This window comes from Corvus brachyrhynchos, unplaced genomic scaffold (genome assembly GCF_000691975.1).
Source record: "Corvus brachyrhynchos isolate BGI_N302 unplaced genomic scaffold, ASM69197v1 scaffold83, whole genome shotgun sequence".
Lineage (NCBI taxonomy): Eukaryota > Metazoa > Chordata > Aves > Passeriformes > Corvidae > Corvus > Corvus brachyrhynchos.
Window position 1 is genome coordinate 4498924 of NW_008238464.1, and position 23646 is coordinate 4522569.

The 23646-nt window shown below is 38.7% G+C and overlaps 1 protein-coding gene across 1 annotated transcript in view; it reads left to right on the forward strand.

The window, feature by feature from the left end:
* The window catches only part of NCK2 (NCK adaptor protein 2), an 84656-nt gene extending 61393 nt beyond the window's left edge, over positions 1 to 23263 (forward strand). The window contains exons 4-5 of the mRNA XM_008635834.2: positions 11753 to 12474; positions 21746 to 23263. Of these exons, the coding sequence (XP_008634056.1) occupies positions 11753 to 12474; positions 21746 to 21940 (917 nt within the window). The 3' untranslated portion in view covers positions 21941 to 23263. The remainder of the gene's footprint in view (positions 1 to 11752; positions 12475 to 21745) is intronic.
* Positions 23264 to 23646: the final 383 nt, after the last annotated feature.

The following is a 23646-nucleotide window of genomic DNA, read 5'->3' on the forward strand; positions in this document are numbered from 1 at the left end:
TGATGTGTGCTACCTTTCAGCAGATTTTTCTACTGTGATGGCTGCAGTAAAATGTTGCAAGGCTGAAGGCATAAAGAAATCCTCCTATTTTTGTCTATATTGAATGAATAAATTTATTCTTTGTATTGTGTTAGAAGTTTTATCTAATAGGTATACTTTTTTCCCCCCTTTCCCATGCAGAATGTGTGTGTGTGCTTGGAGGTACATTGACATTTACAGGTCGAAGAATGAGACTTTATTCATAATTATGTGTGAAAAGATAAAAGGATCACCTTAATTCAATGTGGCTGTGTGTACTGATGTCTTTGGTATTATCTCCCTCAGTTGTCACCTTGGAGGATCCTTGGTTTTGTCCCTCTCTGAGCCAGTTATATTTCAACCTGTAATGTCTGGCCTTAGAGCAAGCCCAAAACTTAGCTCCCAATAGGTAGTTTCACAGCTCACTATTAGAGTCACTCCATTGCCAGTAGCTCTTCCTATGCCCTGTTCCAGCTGTGGAGGCAGTCTTTTACTTTCTTAGCATTAAAAGTTTGTGTCTGAACCCTCAACTCTTTTGATGTTTCATTTTTTACATAGAATAAAATACTTTAGGCACTCTGCTAATTATGTCTCTTCTGAACCAGTGAAAATAGAGTATGTTTTTTTCCAAGTACTGTCTTGTCCTAGATTCATTGCATTGTGTTCCCTTCTGTCTTCCTTTCCCTCAGGTTCCTGGGAGAACTGAAGTTGGCTGAGGCAGCAGAACTGGGGCCGCAGTGTGCGGGTCACTGCATTGCACCTATCTGCCTGGGTCAGGCTTTTTCCATAAGTACATATTTGTGGGGGTACATGTATTTGTGTGCTCTGCATACTGCCCTCCCCTTTGGCTTCATGTCCTAGCACATGAAGGTGGTAGCAGAGCGAAGATCCAGATGACAATAGCTGAGGTATTGGAGGTATTGTGCACCTTGTTTGGTGTGTGGAGCTGGGTCAGCGTTCTAAAGACCAAGCTAAGGTAACTGGCAAAAATCAAGAGCCTGTGTATGTACTCTCAGGGACACCATTTTCCAAGGAATTCCAGTGACTCAAAGGACAAGAGATTTTTCAATACAGAGGTGACAGTGGCTGTGCTTTCTCCCACCTTAGAATCATCAGGGAATTATTTTCCTTCAGATGTGGCTATTTCCTTCAATATGAAACCCTAAGTAATTCTTTCAGTATTACCAGATGGATCTCTCTCTCTTTTTTTTTTTTTTTTTTTTTTGGTGGCCTTGGGCTGTCTTGAGGTTTAATATTCCAGGATATTTTGAAGTATTAACTTGTTTCTTTTTCTCTGCGTGTTTCCACTTCAGTTCCATTGTTTTCTGTTTCTCAGGTGTTTGGAAGACCTGAACAATATGTGGCTACTGTGACACGTTCTCATACGACACAAACAGAGTTTGTAAATTAGCAGTCACACCAAAAGAAATTGGACTTTGCCTTAGAGTGTGTAAGGGAAGGTTTCCTTCCATTTTCTGAGTCTCAAAAGTGTTTTGCTTTGTGGAGTCTGTCCATAAAGCAGGAATTGACATGCATTCAATGTATGCAGACATAAAGCACAAAGCTGCTATGCTGGAAAGAATGCCCACCTCTGTTGCTTTAAGGGGAAACATATAAACATATGTTTTTTGAGAGTTGCTTCAGTGGGGAACGTGTTTACTGACAAGTCATTTTTGTGGTCTTAGCAAGTGCATTTGGACAGACACCTCTCTTAATGGCTGGGCAGCTCAGGTGGACATTTAGGGGTGTTCTTTCTAATGCATGACTATTTGTAGCTGTATTTTGCACTAGAAATTGATTTAGGACTTAGGCTGTAGACTGTCTAAATTGTATGCAATCATTGCCATCACTCCTGTTTGCATTTTACAAAATCCTTTGGGATTTTGTAAATTAAAGAAAATGGAAAGTGAAAGAGAAAAGAAAGGGAAAATGTATTTTGATGTAGTAAAAATGTCATTCTTCTTGTATATGGGCTCTACCAGTTTACTAATCAACCTGTAAGATATTTTTTTAATTGTTCATTCAGGAAAATGTTCTCCAGGACTAGAGGTACATTTATTACTTTATTATTACTCTATAGTTATTGAGTTTAAATCTACAAAAGAAAAAGTTTCGTTTTCTGTGTGAGTTATGGGGTTTTGTGTTTTGGCTGTGAGGACTAAACCTCAGAGGAGATGGGCTGCTTTGTTAAGTGAGCCATTTCATCCTGTTACTTCCCCTTCAGAGATGGAGAGGCCTGGTTTTGTGTATGTAATTGCAAATAACCCGAGAGCCCTTGATTAATGGAGCTACATGCATTGAAATTCAGAGAGGAAGTTAGTACAGAAAAGATGGCATTAGTTTGCTTTCCCCTTCCTAAAAGGAGCTTACAAGAAAACTGCAGTATCTATGACAGGCTTCTAAGGATTTTGAGGTTTCTAAACCAAAAAAAGTAATAAACATCTTGTATTTTTTTGTAACCCTTACTTAATTTTCAAAAACATTAGTATAGTATAACATGGGCATTCTGGTCTTATGGTAGAATTACTAAGGCTTTACATCATCCTTGGTATTGGTATGGGTCAACTGGAATAAAACGCAGTAAGCTCAAAGAGTAGATAGATGACTGTTGTACTTTCAGGAGGGACTGTCTTGAGCTTTTTGATGCTGACATACTGCCCTTTAGTCAGTATTTGGATCATTGTCCTCTAATGCATTTCTTTCAGTTGAGGAGCTGTATAATTGTTGTTTTGTAGTTTCTCTGTTCAGGTTTGGGCTTGGTGATCTGAGCTTCAGTCCCTTTCTGTAACATCTATTACATCTTTGCTTTTCAGGTACAGAATTAAGAGCATACAAGAAGTGAAAAGACTAAGTTAGAGCTAAAATGGAATGATTCCATCTTGGTTATTTGGAATGCTTTTAAATTGGAGGGTTGTCATCTTGCATTCAGGATAGTCTACTTTGTACTTGCTGGATTTTTTTTCCAATTTCTTTTTAATTGAGCAGGTTTGTGTTAGGAAGTCCAGTTTATATCCTGGGTTGCCCTGTGCACCTCTTTTACTTCATATAAATGTGAGATAGCTAAGTATAGATCATCTTCCCAGCTAGTGCTGGAAGGGGAGAGGGAATGTAAGCTATGATATACTTTCTGAGGGACAGGAGTATATATTGAGGTAGACAGTTCGGAGCATCTCATGCATATTAGTGATTTATTTGTCAATATCCTCTGTTAGTCTTTGTGAAGGAGAGGCAAAATAGTATGTAGCTTTCCCTCCCTGCATCAAGGGAATGGAAAGCAATGGGAAGTCCTACAGAGCTACTGTGCCTTCTCTCCACACTTTATAAATAATGTTCTTAGAATTATAGGGCTGCCTTAGATTTAAGGTAGTTCTGGTTATATTCTCTCATCAGGACATCCTACAAAATCAAGATAGCATCATTTATAAGATTACAAATTAGGTGGAAATATTTTTATTGTATTTGAAAGCAGAGACTGCGTATTTAAAGCCAGCAAGCTTCAATTTAAATATGTAGAGAGAAATTGGAATGGTGGGCCTTGAGAAACCCCATTCATTTTATATACCTTCTATTTGAGACCAAGACAGCCATTTTCCTATTATATAGAGTGTTTAAAATCCCAAGACCACTTAAATTTGCCTAGCAAGTCTTCTACTTCATCTTGCCACTGGGGTAGGAGCATACATGCATCAGTTTATGGAAGCCTCCAGATCGCATGTTTGTCTCTGTCCACATACGTCCCTGTATTACATCTTTATAATTTTAACCTTTTGCTCTAAAATGCTCTGGGTATAGAAAACTCAGTATCTGATACTGGAATTTGAGTGTACCTTTCTTAATAACAGATAGGCATGTGTAGCACAGTGTAAATTACAAGAATTAATGCAGTAGTTGTTTTTAATATAGTTGTTGAGTCGATTTCTTTACAGAAGCCTCCAGACCGAATAGTGTTTGATGCATGGAAAACTTTGACACTACTTTTTCCTGTATTTGAAAAGCAGTGATAAAGCAGCCTGGTTGTCGAAATGTCAGAGTTTCACTTTGACATTTAGAGAAGAGTTTCCATTTTCTGATTTGTTCTAGTGTGGCTTTTTTGATATTGAGCTTCTTCGAGAAGATACAAAAAGTCATTAATTGAGCTGTAAAGCTTCATTTCTGGATCACAAATGCAGTTGAAGATTTCTGGAATTTATAGCAGTGTCCTTTAAAGAGTGCTGTTGATGGATATGTTGCTTCTAAAACACTGACTACCCCATATGGATCTTGGCCTTTGAACATTTTCTTGGAAACTGGACGTGTAGGTGCAGGGGGAGAAGGAGTGGGAGGTTGCAGTCTGAAAATGTGCAGAAATGTTTGGTTTTTCTTTCTGTGTAACAGAAGAAACTTTAGTCTGCTGAATTCCTTAGTAATAAAGAAGCAAAGACAAGTTAATTTGAAATTATAAAAGCGATAATAAATAACAAAACTAAATGAATGTCTGTTTTGAATATTCCAGCTGTCAAGAAGTTGTGTTTATCTCTGTACTGAGTGAATGAATTCCTTAATTTACACTGCATTATGGTGGGGTTTTTTCTGAAGAATTTCCCTGAAAAGTTAATTGCTTCTTTCTTAGTGCAATTTTTGGTTTCTTTTAAAACAGACACTATACACTTTGCACACTTATTAACTGTATGCATTAATATGCAATATAATTCATTGTCACAGTATTCAGAGATTAATAACTTATTTGTTAAACAAGAAAGGATCATTGTTTTTAACTATATCTATATGAAGTCAGATGGAATTGGAATTTTATTAGAATAAACAAGAAAAATGTTAATTGGCTAAAATGTTAAATATTACTTCTAAATAAAAATGAGTTTTGGAATTTTCTTGTTTCTGCTGCATCTTACAGAAACACTTGATTAGTAAATTGAATGAAAATTTCTGGTTGCCTTGTCTTTGAAAATTTTTAAAACAAGGAGAGGTGTTCTGTAAAATGTGATTTAATGTTTGGGGGTACTAAAACATATCTCAATTTCAGCTGAAATTTCTTTCTTAACTTTTTATATAACTGTCTGAAATCAGCAGAAATTATTTAAAAGATATTTTTTTTTGCTCTAGGTATTTTTATTGGGAGTTCTAGTTAATTTGACTTCCCCTCAAGTTTATAGCCTCAAACTTGTTATCTTGAACCTTTCAGCTCTTTAATGGAAGTTGTTTTAAAATATAATAATAAGGCACCCTGGAGTGCTTTGTTTCAGTTCGAATTGTAATGGGGTTACTTTTAAAGAACAAAACCCATTACTATAAAAAAAACTGGTTAAAATTAAAATATTTCCATTAAAAATGTACTGTACTCATGTTCTTTGTGTGGCTTCTATGATTTTATGGAGTTCTTTGGGGTTTTTTTATAGCCATAAAGCAAGTGGGACTGTTAAAAATGTTTTACTCTAGAGGGAGGGTACCTAAATTAAAATGCATTAAAATTTGTATGAAAATTTTTACAAGTAATAGCTTTGTTGTTTTGGGTTTTTTTGTTGTTAGTTCTTTTGTTGCTGTTGTTTTTTTAATTCGGAAGATAATGGTCAGTAATATTAAAAAAAAAAAGAGTTACTGGATAATTCCTATTTCCAATGAAAGAGCTTTTTTTAAATTTTTTTTTCCTATAAATAAATTTTCAAGTATTCTGTTAAGTTTTAAACCCATGCTTTGACAGCCTGTGTGAGAGTTGTGGGTGTACATGTGTCCTTTTCAGCTCTAGTATAATTTTCTGTGTTTTTGCTTGGTGATACAGCACAATTTAGTTTTTTAATTGAGAAAAAGCTTGTTGTATTTGTAAATAGATTATAAAAGAGAGTTCTTCTTGGTATTTGATGCACTATTAATTCAAGATATCTCTTTGACTCTTATCTTGGTCAAGTTACTTTTTTTGCCAACTTACAGCTTTATAATATAAATAATATATAATAACTGATGGGAAACCAATTTCAAACATAAAGTGTTTAATACATGATAGAAAAATTAGTTCCGACTTGTTATGATAAAAAAATCTATTAAGATATGTAAATACAGAAATAGGTGAAAATGTACAAATAGTTGGCTTTCTAATTGCTGTGGGGAGAACTAACAGCTTTACTCAGCAGCATTCATTTTTATATTTCCAGCTGCATATTTAGACTTAAAACTGTCTTCTCCAACACTGATACAGGATATTTGAAGAACACCACTTAGTAGAACTCTAGTGCCTTAAAGAGAAAGTAGTTTTCAAAACTCAGTTGTATTGAGACACTTTTGTTGGTTTTGCAGTGTACTCTATAACTTAAAGGTCACTTTTGGAGGAGAGTGTCCATCCTTAATTGTTCTTGATATTTGAATAAGAAGTTATTGGAGGATTCTTAAGGAGTTGTATCTATTATATTTACTGGTATGATCTTTTTCATTGAGTTCTGAGTTGAGGAATTCTGTTTTGGAAATTTACACTTAGGATTTCTCAAAGCAATAGTTTTCTTGTATTAGAACATTTTTCTGAAAGGGTTTTTGGATTTTTTTTTTGTCCTGTGATTTTGATTTGATGTGCAGGTAAGCTGCAAAAAATATTTTTGCTCATCATTTATGTATTAAATGTATGTATTAAAATCAGAGAAGATTTTAGAAAAGGTAGATTGGGAGAATTCAGATGACACTAATTTCACTTGCCGATAGTTTCTCAAAAACTGTCATTTGGTACTGAATAACGTTTTTTGTATACAGAAGATGGAAGAATGGAAAAGACACTAATATCAAATCAAAAGACAGTAATATCAAATCAACTTTAGAAAAAGTCAGGTATCAAATCAACTTAAAATTCCTTTAAAAAAGAAATGCAACTGCATTTAGTCTAAAGTTAAGCTACATATGAGATTTTACAAATTTAGGGAGAAGTCTTGGGAAGGGGATGCTAGAGAATTTGACTGCATATACCTTTAACGTTTGGTTAATCTTAAGCAGAACATAATAACCATATGGATAAGCCTGTGGAAATACTCTTTCATCTCTGGAGATTATCAAATGCAGTTAAAATACAAAATGTGGTCACTCATCAGTTTCAGACGAGGATACCAGCTTGCAGGAACATGGAAAGACTTGTCAAATAAAACTTCGTGAAATTAGCAGGTTGTCTGTTTTGTAAATAGGCTTTTTCTAGTAGTGTGGAGTACTAAACCATAATTAGCAAATGGAATACAAACTTCTACCAGTGGCAAAAAAAGTCCCTTTCTATGCAAGTGTTAAACTTGTTTATGCTAGGAATCAATTTTTGTAGAGCTTGTAGCTCTGCAGCCTTGTTTCAGTGCCATCACTGAAGGCAGGAGAGAGAGAGAGAGAAATCCTTTTAGTTTTAGCAGGAGAAGGCTGGGCAGTTGGGGCATCTGTGCTGTCTGACAGGCAGCCAAGCTTTGGTCCAGGAGTGTGGCCAGCATGGCAGGAGACACATGTAGGGGTAGGGGAACTGGCACTGTCTCAGCATCGGGCCAAAGGAGACTGACCAGAAGGAAATTCCACCACTTCAAGCTTTGGGGTCTGGGGGAGCTCAAGACATTTCCTACACAAGTCTAAGGAGGATGAGGTGGGAAGGCTGGAAGTGCTGTGGGGAGAGGGAATTGGAGGTGCAAGCTCAAGGACCTTGTCGGTACAATGGAAAGGCTGTCTCAGGGACAAGCTGGTCGTGAAGGGGTGCTTGCACAATGGAAACTTAAGTGACAGGAAGCAAATTCATAGGAAACTGGTCTTCAGCCTGCTGCTCAAAAAACAAGCTATTCTTTAGAGCTGCAGCTGAGCTAGGAAAGGAAGACAGCACAAAGTGATGCGACAGGCACGTTTCTGAGTTTCCCTAGGACTAACTGTGGGACCAGAGGATTACTTTCACTGCAGAGAGGAGGATTTGCAGTGGGTCCCTTCTCTGGAAATGATGTTAACCAGTTGATTCTCTTTCTTTGTCTCAGTAGTATTTCCTAAAAATTATACCTGCTCACATCACTTGGCAATGTATTTATAAGAGTGAAAATGAACTAATTTACTGTAGGTTACTTGTAAATTGTGAATAGTGTTACTTCCTACAAATTGCAGTAACAAAACAGGCTTTCTGCTGCTTTGCAATATTTCTTTTCCTTCCACACTTTTCCTCTCACTTGAAAGCTAATCTCTTGCTTTAGATTACTCCTTACAACTGTTTTACAAAGGATTATGGCTTCAGGTGAACTGTAACCAACGAGTCAGAATAGGAGGAGTACAGTTGTATTTCATTAGTAGATAGGTTTTCATTAGAACAAAGACAATAAAAAATGCCAAAACTATCACTGCGATGGCAAGTATATTCAACTTTTCTACATGTGACTCCTGAAGTGCTTGAATGTTTTGTTTTCCATTAAATCCTTTATATGGATTTCATTCCATTTGGACATAAGAATAGCGATCCCCTTACGAACAGTAGTAAGTGAACATTTCTGTTCGTAGTGAGTAATGGTAGTGTTTACTCTTCTAGAGATGACTCATGTAGATTGTACTTTTTTTAATGGAGTTGTGGTTTTTGTTATAGATTGTATATACAAAGTTTATAATTGTCCTAACTTTATTCTTGCTTAGCTATGACAAGCCATCCTACTAAACTGTATTTTTAGACTTGTTTCCTAAGGAAATGAAGCTTGCACTAGTCATGCTGTCACAGTCAGCTGTCATAGTCCGTCCATCTGTCCATCCTTGATAACTCAGCCAATTTTAGTAAAACTTGACAGACTGGCAGAGATAAACTAACTAAGTTTTCTCCAAGTCTGTGCCTGGGAGAGTCATTGCTAGTGTCCCTCACTGGAGGAGAAGCCAGAGCAACCCTATCTCTTAGCTCAGTCCAGGCAGGGCTGAAAGGCAGTGGAGCACCAGGCATTGTGCTTGGCTGGCCAGCCCAACAAAGGTAGGGAGGATGGCAGCACCAGGGGAGATGAGTATGCTTTGAAGGCATTTTGGAGATGGGAGCTAGAGATATGAGAAGGACCTGGGGATGTGAAAGCTGTCATACAGTAGGGGGACTTTTTGTGAATGCTGCAGGAGATGGGGGAGGCAGAGGAGGAATAGCTCAGCAGGAGGTATAAGGAGAAAAACAGGAACAGATTTTCTGCATTCTGCTCTTGGAACAACTTGTTTCCTCTTCAATCATGGACGCAGTTATGAATGTTGCAACCTCACATAAAAAATGATTGTTAGATAATGTGCGTGCCCTTCACTGTGCCTGACTGCAGATGGGTCTCTGTATAGTTTGTTCCTTTGGTCAAACCAACTGGAAAGTCTTTGGTGCACATTGCTGCTGTTGCAAAAGGTTAATCATTACCACGCTGTCAGCCTTAAAAAGTTTGTTCACATGAAATGTTAAGCTTAAACTAAAGAACTCCAGTTGTCTTTATTGATAAAAACTTTATGTTTCTTTTTTTTCTTAAATTTTCCTGCATTTGTAATGACTTGTGTTTAATGGGGAGGATAGGAAGCAACATTTGAAATGTCAGATGCACCATTGGAAGGTTTTTGAAAAAAGAGGGAATTTATGAAACTCCAAATGAAAGAAAGTGCTTGAATGATAACTTTTCCCTAAATATTTAGATACCTTTATCAGATTTCAGTGGGGTTTTTTGAGAAATTTTGGGGTTTTACCTGTTTGTCAACATTTTTTTCCTCTAGATAATTCAGTTTATGGCATTTTCTTCGCACGTTACATCCCCGTTTCTCACCGTTATCTCTGTGCTCTGAGTTTCAACTAGTTAGGCCAGCTATTTCATCATCTACTGCTTTTTTTATTAGTTCTTCCGCTGTAATTCCAAGAAGTGTACTGTGTATCTTCATAGTGTGCAGAAAGAAGCCTAAATTTTTAATCTGGAAGGTTCAATCTCAGTTGAGGGCTTTATGTAGAGTGAATCTATTGAAATACAGTTGCTTGCTTTCCATGAAGTTACAACAAGTAATTTCCCCCCTTTCTTAACAGAATGACCCTTAAGCTGTGTTTATTTATATCATTGTAATTTAATGCTCATTAGTTCCGAGACATCCTTGTCTTTCTGGTTAAAAATGATCTCTAAACTGATGAAAATTTCCAGTCTTGGCAGAGATCAGACCCTGACCAGCTTCTGATTAGTGCTTGCTTGGACACTCTTTTCCTGTGATTGTCTCCCCTAGTACAATAAGCTGCCCTCCCTCATTTTGCCTGAAAGTGCAGCCACAGGCTCTCGGCTGAAATGATGTAGTTAGGATTACATTAAGATGTAGCAGGTTCCAGCAGGAAACAAGGCACTACTGGGGAAGGTCAGGAAACACTTCAGGATCATCAGAATTTTCTGCCATATTCTGAGACCATAAGGCCATATATTAATTAATGTATTTAACCCTTCTGACAGTGATCCCTGCATGGTTATGTGTGCACTGTTAGTCTGTGCTGTACAGATGACTATGTGAAATAAGCATGAAGTTTTGTGCTGAAAAAACAGCTTTGCTGAAGATCCCCATTGTATATGCAAGTACCTATACTTATGTTAAATATATTAAAACACACTACAGCAGTGGAGTGGCTGGATTGAGTAGGCCTGAATCGTTAAAAACGGAATAGCATACATCTCCTTATTTGAGATTATTAGAAGAAACAAAAAAAAGTACTTTTATTTATTTTCCTTCCATTAAGTATTCCATAATCAGCATGTGTGCTCTGTTGTCTCAACTAAATCTCTCATCTGCCAGCCAGGCTCTAGGAGTATGGAGAAAAGTACAAATGCTCCTCTTTCTGTGGTGGTTTTGCTTTCTGTCCCTTGCATGACATCTTGGGTATTGTTGGGTTGTGCTACACTGAGACGTCATCTTTTGTTTTCAGAACTTTTAATGTCACAAGAGAGGGCTACTTGTTCACATCATTATTTTGTTTATATATAAGCTTAAGCAGGGGTTGCTGCAAAAGTTTGAAAAGTGCACCACGTGTGTTATGCAGTTTTTCTGTATGTAAACAGACATTAGTATGGTTCCTCTAATTAAGAAAAAAAAAGTGATGTGTTCAATGTTATTGTTGTTTCTTCTGTGCGTTGTATTTCACACTATAATTAAAGCCATGACAGGACATCAGAATTTACAGATTATAGGGAAACATATGCAAATGCTCTTCCTCATCCTCAGGTTTCTGCTGTTACAGTATGTGATGAAATGTAGGTGAAAGAATTGTGGATTTTGGATTGGGGGTTGCAGTTGGAAGGAATTGCAGCTGTACCTGCCTGGGTACTGCCAGAGCAAAGAGAGCAAAACAATCTGCAGAGAAACTATTGCTTTTATTTGCTTATTAATTTTTGTAGATTTTCTTTCACTTTTTGTTTGAGCCAAATTGAAGTCATCTCTAAAATTAAAAGGCATGGTGATTTGGCTGGAATTTAAAGATACATAACAGCAAGCTCAGAAATGTTTCAGTGATTAGCTGTTCTCCTAGTGAGAAATCACTGTGTTTAAGTGTGTTTAAACTCTGGTACTTCTGAGAAGAGAATAGAAGTCATCCTAACACAAATCGCTCCTTACCTAATGGTGCATCAGCTGGATGTTAACAAGAATCTCTTAAAGGTGTTGCTATTTCCTGACTATGTAGTGTTACAGGAGAGATCTTCATTTAGCAGTGTTGTTGAAGTGAGGGTACAGTATGTCACCAAATCCAGTGTTTGCAGTCTGGGGACATGCATTCCAAGTGACCACTTTACATTTCTGTCTTTAACAGGCTTGGGAAAAACCAAGAGAAAGACAAGTGCGAGAGACGCCTCCCCCACTCCCAGCACAGACGCAGAATACCCTTCCAACGGCAGCAGCGCCGACCGGATTTACGATCTTAACATTCCCGCCTACGTGAAATTTGCCTATCTCGCCGAGAGGGAGGATGAGCTGTCCCTCGTTAAAGGGTCCCGAGTGATTGTCATGGAGAAGTGCAGCGACGGCTGGTGGAGAGGTAGCTACAATGGACAGATCGGCTGGTTCCCTTCGAACTATGTGGTAGAGGAGGTTGAGGAGGCAACTGCAGATTCACCCAGCTTTCTCAGCCTAAGGAAAGGCGCTTCCATGAGTAACGGCCAGGGCACCAAAGTACTCCACATTGTTCAGACACTGTACCCATTCAGCTCGGTCACAGAAGAAGAGCTCAATTTTGAAAAAGGGGAAACGATGGAAGTCATTGAAAAGCCAGAAAATGACCCAGAATGGTGGAAATGTAAAAATTCCAGAGGTCAAATCGGTCTTGTTCCTAAAAACTATGTAGTAATCATTAGTGATGGTCCTACCATGAACACTTCCCATCCGCCTCAGATAAGCTACACGGGACCATCTTCTACCGGACGGTTTGCTGGAAGAGAGTGGTATTATGGGAACGTTACCCGGCACCAAGCGGAATGTGCCCTGAACGAAAGGGGAGTGGAAGGAGATTTCCTTGTTAGAGATAGTGAATCTTCGGTAAGTGGTGCTCAGCCCACAGGTTTGTAACCCCCCATGCATGGGTTAGCAAGCACAGCACTTAACAGGGTCCCTGTCTTTTCACCCATAAAGAAGCGAGCAGGGCGTCAGCGTTACCAGCCAATACCCTCCCTGCTTGTGCAAATTGATCTGTTAGTGAAATGCAGTGACATTTACACTGAAATTTAACAGCTGTGATCTGTATTATCCAGGGGTTTTTTAACTAATGGACAAGCAGGTAAATATTTCAGGTTTCCATTTGGCTTTTCATGTGTTTCTTATGCAATCCTCAAATTTAAAGCACTAGAAGATAAAATAATTCTAGTTGATTGAATATTTGGTCATTGATTTGATCTTAAAGCTAATTTCAAATAGAATCTTTACATTGGTCAGTTCTGTTCTGCTTTTAATTGAATAATTACATCATTTTTTTATTAGTTAAAATCCCATTTTACTGTATTTTTGATCTACTTAGATCATTTAGATTGTAATAAGGTAAAGTTATTATTGTATCTAGTTGTTAATAATCTAGTAGTTATAATATACAACAGAAAGGGTCAAGTCAGCAGCTCATATGCCTTGTAAATTGAGCCTTGATGACATCAGAGGGATCTGAGTAATGCTGATTATGGTTTATGTAATTCCAAAAGTTCAGATTTAAAATTCAGCTGAAAGGACTTTCATGTATGCTGAGGCCAGAGAATTCATAGTTAAAGCACTAAAATTTAATTATCCCTTGACTGTGATTTTGAAAAGGTGACAGATTTGAATCTTACATCATATGTAACATTGACAAAATTGACAAAGCACGATTTTGTAACAGTCCCAGATATTTTTATCTGAAGACAGTATTGTCTGATTAAATTTCAGGCACCTCTCCTTAATGAATTTGCTCTGCAAAAAACATGATAGCTATCAAACTACCCTTTCTTTGAAGCTCTGTGTAATTGAATTCCTATTTCTGCTTAATTGTAATCACTAAACAAAGGCAAATGCAAATAAACCACAGGAGAACAGGAAAAAAAACAGAGATTAAATAAAAATAAACCAGAGGAAGACAGGAAATAAAATAGGAATTTAGAAATCATGACTGATTTACAGAGGCTGAGAGGAATCAAGTTTGTTTAGTCAACAGAAGAAAATACTGATGTGGGACACATGGTCTTCTGAAATGTAGAAAGCCACTGGAAGATTATGGTAATCATTAAATTACAGTAGTTCCTTTTTTTTTTTTTTTTTTTTTGTTATTTTTCTGTCAACATGCTTTCTGACAGGGGCATACTGGATGTGGTGGATTCTTGGCATGTCTGTCCCGCAGGTAGAAGCTCACTTTCAGTTCTAGAGGCTACATTGTGATATATCCTGAGACTATAGCTATCAATTTCCTTTCATTTCTTGGGAAAGTGCCAGAAGGAGAGTTCAAAAATTGATACATTACTTAAAATACAAAAATGCTCACCCGTTTCTCAGTGCATGACATGTCACAGTGACCACTATGCTATGGCTTGGGTTTTTTGCTCTTAAGAGTCTACCTTTATCTCTGGAGTAAACAAATTGCCTTGACAGAACACAGTAACCTTTTAATGTAATGTGACATCATAACGCTAAATCCTTGTATTCAGAGCAGTTTCAAACTTTTCTGCCTGCACTGTTGCTGGAGAAATCATTGCTTCGGAGTACAAAAGGATTCATTTCGCATGTGGTCTTCAAACTATTTCCGGCACCTAACACTTAGTGAGGTAATAGAAAATTTATTCAGTTCATATCACAGCAAGTTTTTTGCTCACCCGCAGGAAAAAAAAAGCGCTGAATTGAGGAACTTACCTTTTTTCCTTCTTTTTGTACTCTTTATCTGGTCTTGCAAACCCTGTACTTGAGACTTTTTTTAGCAATTAGAAAACCGTAGTTATGCATGTAAATGCCTCCTTTTTATTAGTACTACATGAGAGTTCTAGTTTTTATTAGGTTTAAAGAAATAATTTACTGCATCTCAAACTTTCATCTGCCCCAATCCTTATGTATCATTCCATGCTAATGGTGTGTTTATGTATGTGAATTATAAGATGCTGGGGATTGCTAGTTTTTCCCTGAAGTGCCACAGGTGATATAATAAGCGAATGGGCATAATTGATAGCATTGAGAAAAGGATCATAAAATATCTATTTCGAACTTATTATGTATGGAACAAAGAAAGAGTTTAGCAATATCTCATAAATTTTTGACAATTGCTGTATTTCACGTGTATGACTACAGAGGTTGTTCATGCTGTGGCTGAAAGTCACCAGGAGTGTCTGCACAATCTGAGCAGAAGATCTTGATTAGAGAGAACAGACTGAGCAGAGCCAAGTTGTCAGCTCTCTGGTTTGCTCATCCGACCAGCAGACCAGCACTTCCCTTTACACTGTGGTGTTACCTATTAAAGCTGTGGATGCAGGGGTTATTCCTTTATAGAAAGGCCCATAGATAAAACTGTGACTCATACTGCTAATTCTGTGCCTGATTTTTGACCTGTTTTAGAGTTTTCTGTAGCGTTCCATCACCATAGTTACAAAAATTTGTCTGTATAAAAGTTTTACTTAGATTTCAGTTTTGTTCTTGTTACTGAGCTATGAAAAGCTCTCCTTGGATAGATGAAGGTTTGTATTATTCTGTAGTCACTTGATGAGACTGTAATGTTTTTCCATTTCAGGTGTTAGTAGTTGCAAGATTTTACAATATTTCTCTAGGTTTAATTTACCAGGTGTTTGTCTAACAGCTAGATTCCTTTAGCCAAAAATATTCTGCTCAGAAACGCTTAGATCTACAGGATGCTGCCATAGTGGAGAATAACCTGAGATGAACTCCATAAGGTACCTAGGAGCCTGATTATCTTCATTAATTACGAAATACTATTATTGGAACCATAAACTTGTTTGAACCATTTAAGCCCATAGTTTATGTAACAGGCACAGTTACCTACTGATAACATTTTTGCCAACTCTGTTACAGCTCGGTAATGTCACCTTAGTTTTGGAGATCTAAAAGAACTGGGCATGTGCCTAGTTAGAAATACTGCTTGATTTGTTCTTTCTGTTGCAGGCTGCCAGGTTAATGAAACCTGATATTTGTCTCATTTAAGTAGCACTCCTGAACAAAAAAATGTAGATTTAACATATGCAGTCTCTGTAGAGTCACTTTTTGGATTGCAGGCTCTTCAGTGGTCAGATTTTTGCTCTCTTTGTGTAGTTCCTAACCCAAGACAAACAGGCCTTGGCTGATACTGGTGGTCTTAGTTGGGTGGGTGATTGTCGTGCTTTGAAGATCTCAGATTTAGAGAAGCAAATTTGGGTGGGAGAATGTTGTTTTGTTCAGATTCACACCAGGAAACAAGTGTGCTCACTAGTGCTGTAGCTAACAGGAAGCAGTAGTGTGTCACCTCCAGCTTCTGAGCAGAGCCTTTGCTGCAGACACCCTTAAACTTCAAAGGGAGCTTCTGTCAGAACTTGGCGGGCCCCTTGCACTCCTCTGCAGGTGGGTGCGAAACTGGTGATCAGGCAAACACCAGTGCTTCATAGTCCTATAAGGTCTTCTCATGAAGCAGAGAAGGTGTTATTTTTCTCAGACTCTGAGAGTCTGAGCTATGCAAATTTTTGGATGATTTCAGGGGCAGTTATTCATTAGGAAGTAATGTCTACCTTCTGCTGGTAGCATCACAGCATTCAAATTACAGTAGCCCATCATAAACAGAGTTGCAGGGTATAGTTTAAAGATGATACTGATGATTGTAGATGTATTAAAATGATATTGAGGATTGTAGGTGTGACTGGATTTGTCAGTTTTTTGAGATCATATTTAGCTTTTCTGTTGTCTAGAAATAATGACAACAGAGGGAGGGAGTAGAGGTTGAGAATTTGTATGTTTTTTGATGTGCCAATTCTGTAGCATTCAGAGTGTCCTGTGTTTTCCTGGGCTTTTAATCCTGCAGCTGCTGGATAGAAGCAGTGATATGTGGCAGTTGTTTAAAAACTGAACATTGGTCATGTTCTGTGACATGTGGTGATTGATGAGTACAGCAGACATGAGGAGACAGTTTTTCTTTCAAAACAGGAATAAGGAAATATCCTAGTGGTTTATTTTAAATGGAAGAACAGAAATCTTATTAGAGCTATACTTGAAGATTGATGGAACCAATTCATATTTCTAACCTGTGTAATACTGATTTTGGAACATGAACATTACGTAGAGAGGAGAATGGTATTTGGTTATATCCAAATGTCTTTCCAGCCTGACCTCAGATCTTTGAGCCATGACTTGGAGTTTTTTGGCTGGGTGATTGAGTAAGAGGAGAAGTGAGAGAAAACTTGGGTATGGAAGTGGAAGGAGTTGGGGAGCCCCAGGACAGGCTCACTGATGGGAGCTCAAAGGGTCAGGAATAGTTTGAAGAACGAGTGCATGAGAATATCTTTCTTTGAGAAACGGCATTGGCAAATGGAAGTGGATTGAAAGGGAAAAATTGAAATAAGTTACAGGATCAGTAAAAGGCTCTCAGAGGGAGCTGTTTTTCACAACCTTGCCATTAATAAATGATACAACTATCGTTTCATTCTCAAATGGAGATTGTAAGAGGAAACTCTCTTTTTCCCATTTCACCTGTTTTTCCTTATATTACTTTATCACTTGTTTTTGTAATAGTTTTCAATTGTTTTGGTTTTTCTTTTTAAGATAGTTCAGTTCCTCACCAAAGAAATAAAATTAAAGATACATCTTCCTACCTTTTGTTTTCCATGTGCTGTGGGCACCAGCTAGCTTATGATCATCTCTACATATAAGCAGGTGTTAAAAGAAAGGAAAACAATTCAAAGTAGTACTACACCTGGACTATAGATACATTAGAGCTAATATTTAATTTTTTGGTTTAGGGATTGATTTCACTTCAGGTTAGGTTTTTCAGGTCTAGGTCTTTCCAATTATGATGGTGCAGAAATACTCATAGGGTCCCTGCCACAAAGCTATGCTCTGTAACTGTTGCAGCACCATCAACTCTTCAATAACTTAAGGGATTAAAGCTTACTTCTGATATGCCTTTTTTTGGTGTATGTGAGTCTTTTATTCCTGGAAAAGTTAGTGTGTAAATATCCAAATGTAGCTATTAATTTAAGAGGGAGAAGAGAGAAAAATTGGCCAGCAGTTAGAACAAAATAGCTTAAACAGTAAATAAAATAAACAGCCTTGGAGCAAATCCAAGGAGGACAGCAGGGAGCCAATTCAGACTGCATTGATCCAGCAGACTTTAAAATGGTAGTGTTAAGAGCAATAGTTTATTTAGATTTTTCTTTAAATAGTATTTTTTAATGAATTTGTATTTTTGGTAGGGCAGGAAGGAACTGAAATAAAAACAAAACCAAGTCCAATTGCTTTTGCTGTTCATTCTTGAATCCTACAGAAGTTACTACTCTGAGACCAATAAAGGGTTTCAGATTTTTGCAACAGCTGTTTGAGCTCTTCCATCTCTTTGCACCGGATGATGACTCTCAAAAGAGTTAGATCAGCCTTTCCGCTTTTTACATTTTATTTTAATTAAATCAGATAATGAAAAGAATAAACTTTGTAATATATTCTGCAGAAAATATGATAACGTCTTCTACTTATGTATCAATCTAACTAGCAGGCTCCACGGTTGTGGAGAATAGACAATAGTTCATGAGAAATGTTCATTCACTAAGGTTATAATTAAAATGGCAGAAAGAGTATTTAATGTATTGTGTGGATCACTTCACAAAGATAGAAGTCTGGCCAGTGTCTGGGTCATAGGACAGTAGGTCAGAGGTCCAGCATCTCTCTGCATGTCATTAGCACATCCTTAATGGTCTAGAAATAATGATTCTCAACAGATAACAAGGAGCTTTGAAAGCTCATAATTTTTACAGGCTAAAAACAACTCTGCTTTGTCAGAAAACATTAAAACTTTTTTGAGAGCAAAGTGATTATTTCACTTAAACTTTCGCCATAACATTGTTTCCTGTTCCTAAAACAAATCTGTTTAGTTCAGATTATGAACTTCCCATTTGTAAGTTCTTCTGTTTTAATTGAGGGCCTTCTGGTTAGTGGTTTTTGTTTGGTGTAGGCATCACCCATGGAAGCAGCAGAACTTAGCAAGATTTGATATTGTTTTTTGAATCCTAACCAGCTAATCTGTACTTGCTGCCTCAGTCTGTCCTTGGTGAGACCCTACAGACCTGCCTGTGTTCAGGGCCCAGCAATCAGCACACTGCCCAGAGCCCATGCCCTAAATTTCTCCTCTGTGAGCCCAAGGTCCCAAAGCTTCTGCAGAGCTTCGTTTGTGCGGGCCTGTGCTTTGTTACTGTTCCATGGCTGCAGCTTGGAACTGTGGAGATACCACTGGAACCAGGTCCCAGGCTTGTGTGGCTGTGGCTGCTGGAGGGTTTGTCCACGGTGCATTCAGAGCCTTAACCACACCAAAGTGTTTGTACAGCCAGGTTAGCTTTAACCCAGTGGGGTAAGTGCTGAAAAGAAGTCAGTCTCAGTGTCACTGAGTTCTGTGCGGCCTTCTTTGTGATGCTCCTGAGGCAGGGGCTTAGTATCAGAGAGAGCTGGCTTAAAATAGCAGTTTTCATGCTTGGAGTTAGGGATGGATGACAAGGCACAAAATGTATCTTGGGTGGAGCATTGGAAATACCAAAGATATGTTCTTATGCACATTTCTTTCCATCACTTTCCCCCACCCTTCCCAGTCCCCTCCTGGCAGTCACGGAGAGTGTTCCATGTATTTTGAGCCAGTGGCTGCTCAATGCCAGAGGAAGCCTTCCTGATGGAGCCTGTACTGACCCGGTCAAGGCCCGGTGACACTGGACTGTAGATGGAACAAGTAATTATCCTGTTGGTGTTACATAAAATAATTTTTGAAGAAGTGATGCCTGTTGATCTGGAATGTAGTGGCTTCAAGTAGAAGAGGGTTGGGCCAGGGGTGTGGGGAGGTTGCTGCTGCCTTTAGCACTACAAAAAGGGAAGAGCTGCTGCCCAAAGCCAAGCTGTGAGTCTGAGGAGTTGGACCAGAGCCAGATCAACAGGCATGGCAGGAGCTTTGTTTGCTGTGGGCAGGGTGCATGGAGTCAGAGGGAAGGCAGAGAAAGCATTAGTGCTAAAACAGGTGAGTGGAAAATGCAAGAGATGAGATTTTGGGATAGGCAGGACATGAGGGATGTGTGGGTAGAGACACACTTTACTTCAGGAATAAAGACAGCCTGTCTGAGAAAATGCTGTCCTCCAGCTTATTTGGACATGAGTATGCACTCGGTGTGTATTTGACCCCTCGCAAATGCAGTGTAGAGGACTCTTAGGGTGTGGTTTCATGACCTGAAGTCTGGTGACAGCAGTAACATGTGAGGGCTCCTGACCCCTCCACTTGGTCCTCTGCTATGCTCAGGGTTGTTCCTAAGGCAGGGCTGTTAACCAGCTGGTGGGTTTTGTTTAACCTGGACAAGCTCAGGTTTGCAGTGCTGGCCCAGCCAAAGCAGCATGGTGGGAAAGGACCAAGGGACACAGTAAGGTTGTGTCAAAAGCCTGGCACGTGCCTTCAGCAGTTTGTGCTTGAAGCCATGCCTTCAGTGGGCTGAGACCCTGCAGCAGGACCTCCAGACTTGCACCAGGCATTACTTAACTCCATTAAGTGCTTGTTACAAACTCCAGTGTGTGCTTTTTATTACTCATTTTCCTGCTGGCTGGTGACACCTACCTCCATACAGCTCTCACAGGGCAAACCCATGCTCCCATCTGTCACATCCCACTCCTACATGGAAGGGAGCATCCAAGATTCATCAAAGAATGGCAAAAACCAGAAGGGTCCAAAAGAAGTTCATGGAGTTTTATTAGCAAACTACTTGGCATAGAAATTCATGTTTTGCCCCCATTCTCTAATAGTGAGAGGAATAATAAAAGAAAAGAGGGAAGAAAGAGAAAGTGAAAGATCATATTGCAGAGGAAAAGAGATCCACAGTCCTGGATCCAGGATCAATCCAGCCAACAGGGTATCGAGGGCCTGGGGGACACATCCAAGGCGTTTTGGGGCTACCTTCTTATAGGTAAGTTTTCCCCTCCCTGGGATTAGGTTTCTTGCTTGTCATGTAAATGAATTGGCATGTGTAGTCTTCTGGACTTCATGAAAATGGGGGGAGTTTTGAGGGCCTTTTGGTGGTCTTGATCCCCCTCTACTGGACTTGCCTGCTCCTTGACCCCATTCCCATGCCTGCACTGTTTTGTGTTGTGTGGTCTTCATGGACCAGAACAGGAAAATTGGTCCCAGAAAGGTGCTGCCTTACCTCTGCATATCCCCCCTTTCCAGCCACATCCTTTTCTAGCTTGCCTGCTTGAATGGTCGTCCGTGCTTGAGGCATAGCAGCACATTAAATCCTTATTGCCCAGGCTTCTGCACCATCTCTGTGGCCAGCTAGCAGCAGTAGGTGGCTGGAGACAGTTCAGCTGGAAGCAAGGGACATTGTATCCTTTCTACCCTCCTGTGGTGGCTTGTGGTGAAGAAAGTGGAATGGTCTTATTCTGGCTGTTTGGATGACAGCACTCCCTTGTTAAAGCAACTGATGGCCAGGATGAAGAGATTTATCATTAGAAATTGTTACATCCTGAATAACTTAATTAGTGCATAAATTCTGTCTTTTGTGGGTGGTGGTGTGATGGTGAGATTTGTCCTGTGTTTTTCTTCTATAGCTTTATCTTTTTTTACAAAGAAAGTGTACTCAATGGGAGAAATTATTCCCCATACATGTGATAATGAAGATAAAAGGTGCATGTGTTTTTGTCTTTTGCAATGCAAAGCAAGAACGGCCCTCTAGTGGTCACGATATGGGGAATTTTCATCTTGCACAAGCAGTATTGCAGTCACTGTTTTCTCCAGGGCACTCTAGTGAGGAAGACATGCATGATAAAAAATTTTCCCTTCTCCTTGACATTCTTGAGCTTCTAGATTGAGTAACTAAGATAATATTTGCAATTTAGTCATGTAATTGGCAACTTCAGACTGTGCATCTGGGGAGCTTTTACTTAACTGACTTAACTGCACACTTTAATAACGATGGCAATTATTTATTGAATAATAGGCTATTGGGTTTCTTAAGTAGCTAAAGCACTGAGCTGTGGAACAAAGACTTATGTAAATTACTGTCAACTATATGACACAGTTTGTTCCTGAAACCAAAAATTATGCCTTCATTTTGTTCACTTTTATGTAATTTTCTTTTTCTTTTTGAATTCTTCTCAACAGCCCAGTGACTTCTCAGTATCTCTAAAGGCGTCGGGGAAGAACAAACATTTCAAGGTGCAGCTCGTGGACAATGTCTATTGTATTGGGCAGCGACGCTTTAATACTATGGATGAGTTGGTGGAACACTACAAAAAGGCTCCCATCTTCACCAGTGAACACGGGGAAAAGCTATATCTTGTGAAAGCACTTCAGTGACATTGAAGATGGACTTGGCCACCTGGGCCTCTTATAACTTACAAGCCTTAGGTCCTAAATTCACTTTTATAGAGCAGAGCAATATCTGAAGCAGGCTTAAGGAATAGGCTCTTTCTAAAGTGTTTGCTCTGTCAGTTGCTGTTTGTCCTTTCTTTTTGTTTGCATCTTTTTGTGTTCCAGTTTTGTTAACCTCTGACCACCTCTCTTCAGGTTGAGAGTTTCCCTTGGGTGGCCATGGCGAGCACTCACCTTCCCGGCAGAGTTCAAAACGCCCCTCTCCTGTGTACGTTTACATAGTTAGCTCAGATCAAGGAGGGGCGTTTTCAATTCGAACCAGTGTTAATCTGTTCAGACTGCTCATGCAGGCAGAACTCTCCGTTCAGAGACATCGGGCACAGTTTGAATGCACTGAAGCTGCAGCTGCTTGAGTGAGAGAGAGTAGACATAACAGTTGTGGCTGTGAGTTCTGTAGCTATATCGCTTACCGAGTAGGATAATACAAAATCTCCTAGTTCCTAGAAGCACTCTTTACACTGTACTCTGCTATTACATTGCCTCTCTGACTCTTTGTAAAGAGTACACTAATTCAAAACATTTTGTAATAGTACTTCTTAAACTGCTATGGTAAGATTGTAGTAAAAGAAAACTAGTGTATTTTGGTCTGTAATTGCAACAAAGAGAAATTTTATTTGAAAGTTGATTACTAGAGAAAGAATAATTGAATTGTAAAGGCTGAATGTTTTGGTAATCTACAACCAAATGTGCCATCCACATAATGCTTTTTCCTCTTGCCCTTCTGCTTGTTTGAATTAAATGATTATGTATTTAATTCTCAAAGTAATATGTATCTGTAGCTGATTGTTGACACTAATACAGAAGATTAATAAAAACTGATCTTGGGACAGGGTGGGGCGGGCTACCAACACTATATATATATTTGCTTTACAGAAGGAAATCTTCGGGTTTTACAGAGGATGGCGTGGTTGGTAGGAAGAGACACACAGAATGTTTATGAAGAAAATGCATTTTTCTCTTTTCTTTACATTTAAACTCCTTTATGGTTTAAATATACAGTCTTTAGATGGCACATTCCTGAGATTGAAGAAGGGATCATGAGATCTCAAAATCTTGCATACTCAGTTTTTTGGATATTGTAATAAAAAAGGTATTATGTCATGATGGAGTACTGGATTTATCCTTGGGTGGTAGTCCTGGTGTTACTTTAGCAAGGTGAAATAGGGTGAATAATGAATTTGTTTGTCTTGGAATTTGTGTGGCTTAAAAAGAAATCATCTGCAACTGCAGAGGACAGTTTTGATATGAGGCAGTGTCTAATGAGCTCTGTGTTTCTTGTTTCTGTGATAATTAAGTCCATTCAAAGCTTTAATGAAAACTGCAAGATGGACCTGTTTCCTGGTACCTCTTTGCTATTAAAACACATTTCTTAACCTATTCTGTATTTCAGCCAGTAGTAGTGGAACTACCTCTGTGTATAACTCCAGAGCAGGTTAAGCAGACACCAGCGCTGTCTGACTTGCTTTGGGGTAAATCATGCCACTGCCAGGAGACTGCACTGGCACCTTTGCAAATGAACCGCAGCCTTGCTCAGATCCAAGAGGCAAGTACAGTTTCTGAAGTTCTATGCACGTACTATTTTTCCACCACTCTTGAAATCTTATTTCTGTAAGGTTTTCTGACTTGACAGC